This window comes from Centroberyx affinis, unplaced genomic scaffold (genome assembly GCF_046629955.1).
Source record: "Centroberyx affinis isolate AG114_WGS23_722 - 3 ecotype Tasmania unplaced genomic scaffold, CSIRO-AGI_Caff_v1 ptg001229l_1, whole genome shotgun sequence".
In the NCBI taxonomy this organism is placed as follows: domain Eukaryota; kingdom Metazoa; phylum Chordata; class Actinopteri; order Beryciformes; family Berycidae; genus Centroberyx; species Centroberyx affinis.
In genome coordinates this window covers 82,970-89,021 of record NW_027279742.1, presented here as the reverse complement: position 1 = coordinate 89,021, position 6,052 = coordinate 82,970, and the positions used below count along the sequence as shown (strand labels likewise).

Here is a 6,052-nt window from a genome sequence, read left to right as displayed (position 1 = left end):
ATCTCACCGCAGCACTCTGGAATTTTCTAAATTACACTGACTAACCCAAGGGGGGCGCTGCAACTACAGGTCAAAACAAGGTGATATTTGTAACTGATTACATCACTTGTAAGGAGCGACATGTTTACTGTTACCTTGTTATATTACAAGTAGTGTGTGTCTAGCATTTGTTCATTTGTTCATCATTCACTGTGAGGTCGCTCTGATGAAAGCATGCTGGCTGCTGTTTCTTGTGTGTTGGCTGCTGGGTGGAGCCGGGGCCAAGGTGAGGAGGTGACCCTTGACCCCAGAGAGGGCTGTGCGGACTGGATGAGAGGAGTACCGGGGACCCCAGGCTGGGACGGACAGCCGGGACCGGACGGGCGAGAGGGCCGTCCTGGGGAGCCAGGCGAGACTGGAGAGAGAGGTAGAGCAAACACACTGAATTACATACTAAATTACATTACATTCTACATTTGGACACATGGTAATTGAGGCATATTGGCTATTACAGAAATCAGACATGTGACCTTTCAGTTACAGGACGGTCTCCAGCCCACTTTAACATGTGGACACTTGGTCCTAACGTGGTAGAAACTCGTTCAGCAAAACCTCACAGAGCTTGATAGATCTGTTTACCAAACATGTATGCATCACTGCAAAAATGTATTCTACTGATATTTTGAATTTCCTTGGTTAACACATGCAGTCACAGGTATTTCAACTGTGAATTAAGCTATGCAAGCAAGCAGAAATATGGCTTACAATGAGTGAGCAGGTAGGATACACTTTGGCTGTTTTGGGGATCAAACCTGTGACATAACACCTCCATTTCTCTAGGCTTATGGATTACATGCATACTAACACAGACAATACACACACCTAGGTGTACAGGGCGAGAGAGGGGATCCGGGTGAACCTGGAGATGCCGGGTCACTCTAGAAACCCCCAGTTTCACAACATGCCCCAGTACTCATTCATTCAGTCATTCAGTCATTCATTCATTCAGTCATTCAATCTGTTATTCAGTCAGCCAGTAATTCCTCTCTTCATTTCATAGCATCACTATGATGATATTTCGGGGAAGTTCAGGTGCTTTATCCCAGGATTGTACTACTTCACCTTCCACATCACTGTTCAGGTAACACACACACACACACACACACACACACACACACACACACACACATACACACACAAATGCATTCAAGCATTTGCACACAACCGCGTGCACACACACACACACACACTTTAAATATTTTATTTGAACCCGCTTGTTCAGATAACAGCACAGGATTCAAATATTTCAAGGTTCTACAGTTACGGACGCTTGGTGGCTCCTCCTCCATCTCACAGCCGGTCTACCAGTGACAGTCCAGATGGATCAGTATCTTGCCAGCTGCTTAGCTCTTTCTCCTGGCAGACTTGCAATCCCCAAGCCTCTGACAGCCAGCTGATGGACGCATCCAAGGCTGCCAATAATCCAAACCATGAGCCTACAGGAGAAGAACCCAAGTTACAGATACATTAAGCTAATGGCCTGATTCATATATACGTCAAATATGCAGGCTGTTCCCAGAATCAGGACTTTCCTTAGGCTTTTGTTTACAAAAATGTCATCATGGGTGTTGGGTGCATTGGAAAACACATCATATGGAATATCAAACCACCTCGCCATCACAAGAAAGTGTTTATACATTGTTACAGTACTTGGCAGAACCTCTGGCATCTGTAGCTGTAACTCAACAATACAGAAGCGGAAGCCAGAAGCCTCCCAGAAAATACACCGGTCTTGAAAACAGACTCTGGTCAGGATGGATCACGGCAGTCTGCTCCATTTCCCTGGGTCTCCAGAGGATAGGAAGTTGGTTCTGTCCTGGAGCAGGTTGGTGTCAAGCCCTCCTCTGAAGTTGTATCTATTTATGGTCAAGCTGTGGTCGCTCACAGATGCTGGAGTCCAGTGAAGTATCACCCCTGCCGCACAGGGCTGTATAGGCAGCAACCATGCAAGCTTCACTGGAAGCACACACACATACATGTTGATGTCTGTGTGTCTTCCAGGGTGAGTGGGTTTGTACATTTGGCATCCCTGACCCTGGACCAGTACCTGTCCTCTGATCTGGACCAGGCTTCAGTAGGAGCCGTTCTCTCCCTCACACATGGAGACCAGGTCTGGCTGCAGGTGAGTAACACCACAAATAGAAAAAAAAACTCTACCAGCTGTTGGATGCTTTTACCCAAAACACCTTGCAGTGCCATGAGTGCATTCATTTTTAGCATGGGTGGCCCCAGTGGGAGTCTGACTGCAAAACCTGTCTTGTCATGCTCCATTACTTTATCTAAACAAGGCCACTACAGTTCTGCCTTCACTGTAACATTAATGGAAGAAGCAGCATGCAACCTTTGTATGAAGGTAAATATGTTGCAAAATGCGAGAGCTTGTAGACTTGATGTGAGAACTTGTAAAATACGATGTGAGAACTTGAAGAACAAAAATGAATGTGAAGTCACAGAAAAAATATTCACAAATGTGTAGATTGGTATTTACACGAATGCAATGACAGCTGCAAACTTGTAATCCAACATTTACTCATATTTATTTATTTTACTTGAGTCCATTTTCCAGTACAACCACAACTCTGTGATTACAACCTCTCGAATCGGTCACTGCACCTTCACAAATGTGCTCTCTTGCATCACAAAGTGACGAATCTGCGTGCCTTGACTTTTGCAACACTTCTTGTGATAAATGTGTTCCAAAACTCACTCCCTGTATGATTGCTGAACGTTGGTACAAAACATCTAGAAAGAAGCTCTTACTCTTTGATTTTGAGGGGCTGACACAAAAACCTGACGTTTACCGCTGATGTTTGCTATCAAATTTCACTGTAGCTGTGCTGGAAATAGAGTGTCATCTACATTTGTCCAGTTATCGATGGGAATAAGAAAAATACATCACCAAACAACAAAATGGGCCCAGATAATAAGGTACATAACTGGCTCCTATCAGACTTGCTCTTCTTCCCTGTCAGTTTTTTCCTGTTTCTCTCCCTTCAAAACGAATGTGTCATTTTCAATACGTCCATGTGTCTAGTTTGGGACAACACACATTTACATTTATTTTTTTTACATTACATCTGTTCTACATCTGTTCAGAACAATATACAGTATGTTGCATCAACAGATGTCTCTGTTAACGTACTGCATTTTGTGTTAAAACGGAACAAAAATTAAAGAGACAATGTCGAGAGGCTGAGTGCATATGGAAAGCTTACAAGTTGCAAGTTTCCTCTGAGATTTAATAAAAAACTCAAAAGGCAGTTAAGGATGCAAGAACAACCTTCTATTCTGACAGTGATCTATGTGAATCACCCTAAATCTAGGGTGCTGTTCACTGTAATTAATTCTGTTGTCACCCCTTCCCCTAGATATTCTTCAGAGGCCTCCCCTGCAAAGTGTGAAGAGTTTCTGAAAATCCTCACCAAAGAGTGGAAAATATAAAGTGAAATATTTCCCCTGTGTGGGACCTGTCTATTACTCCAGTTAACTCAGCAGTATTGAACTCTTTTGAAACCATCTCTCTACTCCTGGAGGAGACTTCTACCTGCCATCTTGATATTGTTCCCACTAAACTCCTCAAAGATGTTTTTAGTGTTATATCTATTGTCAACCGCTCTCTGACTCTACAATTTCTCAACCTTTTTTAAGCACGCAGTAGTTCAACCCCTACTAAAGAAAACCTAAGCTGGACCTCACAGTTGTGTGCAACTACAGAGCTACTTCCAAACTTCCTTTTTTATCTAATGTTGTTGAGAAAGTCATATTCTAACAAATTTGGGTAATGTCTTTTCTAATTTTTTTTTACATATTTGAAAAACATATTTGGTTTTGGAATGCTTCATAGCACTGAGACTGCTCTCCTTAAGGTTACAAATGTCCTTCTTTTGACACTCTTGTCAGTTTTAGTTCTTTTAGATCTCAGGGCAGCTTTTGATACGTTTGATCATGCAATTCCTTTAAACCGCCTTAAAGGCTGGCTTGGCTTCTCAGAGACCGCACTAGTCTGGTTCAACTCTTATCTCATTAATAGAACATACTTGAATACACTCTTAAAGCTGCAATAAGCAATTTTTCTGACCACTAGAGGGCTACATAAACCGCAACACATTAAATCACAGACAGCAAAGCCACTGCACTACAGAGACCTATGAAGGACAAATGGAAGGAAAATGCTATAGTTAAGCTAAACGTACCTGCAGAGAAGTCTCACGGTTACCGGTCTCACTTTGCAAGATCTTTCTCCCGCTGAAGATTACATGTCCCAGAATGACAAGTGAAGAGGTAGCTAGCAAATTTACTAGTTTAACAAGTTTACTCGCTCGCATCATTGCTTTTCTTCAGGAATGGGAGGGGGTGAGGTTTGCTTTTAAACAGCGAGGGAGGAGCCAAGCTAGTTTAAAAAAAAAGTGGAAAGGAAATGGAGTGGGAGGAGTTTTGTTCCGGAGCAGAATTTGATAACTAGCTTTAGAAAAGAGGTGAAAACAGCAAGACAGCTGGTCCCCTGTATGGATATTATCATTATGTCTCAATGAAATCTCCACATAGCACATAGTTTCAGGATTGGTTATAAGCTCTGATATCGCTTATTGCAGGTTTAACAGGTAAGTTATTCTCCTTAAGATATAGCCTTTGGGGTCCCACAGGGCTCTATTCTAGGCCCCATTCTGTTGAGTAGGAAAATGTATCAGAATGGGCTAATATCTGTATAAACGTGGTAAGCTGATAGACTTCCGTCTCCTGCCTGAACTAAAGCGATGCTCCATGGTAGCTAGGTGACTGTGGACAAGTTTAAAACATGACCTAGCTTTTGAAACCAAATGGAGTATAAGCCAACATTTCTTGATTTGAGGTAATAATCAACTGACCGCTGCCTTGTTGCTGGCTTGCTGAACATTTCAACCACCTCTTAACACATTAAGTTGTATATCTGGCATGTGTAGATGCTTTAGGGTGGTGGCACAGCACTGTGGACAAACATCTGGCCTTCTTCTGTCAGTTCAGCTCCTCTTTGGCCACAGTGACAGTTGGTGTGAGACTGTGATTCATCTTCCCTGCTGGGCGCTATTTATGTCCCTCTCTTATCTTCTGCTTTATACTAATATGTAATGACACAAGGTCAGCGAGTCTGTGGACATTTTAAAACCAACCTGCTGTGCCTCTGAATGAGTGGAGGAGCCATAGCGATGATAGCTTGTACATCATGATTGCTGTGCCTGCCATTAAGAGGACAAGTACGGGCTCGGAGACAAAGATGAGTGAAGTGGAAAGTGGTACCAGGAAATAATGTTCTGTCTGTAGTGAATTGTTTGAAAGTAGCTAGATAGTCTGTGATGTGGATGTGAGAGCTTCCCTCCGGACCGCCCAACAGCTGGTGTTGTTAGTGTGTCTGAGTGCTCTCTCCGATCAATAAAGTCAGGTCTATGCTCTCTGTGACCCCCTCATGCTGTCTTTTGTGTATTTGGAATTGACAGAGAGAGTCGGTGCGGTAGGCGGCATGGCGGAGGAGGAGCTCAAGGGAGGGGCGAGACGAGAGCAGGAGGGCAGAGGAACCCCTTCAAATAACAAAGCGCAGACCTGGTTCTCTCTGTAAGTTCAAGTCTTGCTCGACTTGGCTGACGAGCCTTTCCAAAAATCAACAATTTCTTTCTGACAGTAGAGACCAGGAGGGAGCAAAAGGATTGATTGTAGGAATACAGAGAAAAATATGACCTGAATGAAAACTTGAGGAGGGGTTTACCTATAATGAATCCATTTTGAGAGAAAAAACAACGTGAAATTCATCACTGAATATTTCCAAAATATTTATGATTCCATCTTCAAAAATCTTTTGAAGATGAAAAGTTGAAAAGTTTTGCAGACAAAGGTCTTCAAATACATAATGGTTTCCATTGAGATGTACTTATATGCCTACAATTATTTTACCAAAGTGTTATTTGTTCAAATGGTGAAGAATTCATTATGGAAAGAAACTCTTCACTTGATATATGAGTCAGTAGGTTTATTAAACTGTTAG

At 42.6% G+C, this 6,052-nt stretch overlaps 1 protein-coding gene across 1 annotated transcript; it reads left to right on the top strand.

The window, feature by feature from the left end:
* The first annotated feature begins 213 nt into the window (after positions 1 to 213).
* adipoqa (adiponectin, C1Q and collagen domain containing, a) lies at positions 214 to 3,440 on the top strand. The gene is given in 5 exon segments (XM_071524750.1): positions 214 to 406; positions 866 to 930; positions 965 to 1,120; positions 2,003 to 2,161; positions 3,408 to 3,440. Coding segments are annotated over 5 exon segments (606 nt in total).
* The last annotated feature ends 2,612 nt before the right edge of the window (positions 3,441 to 6,052 follow it).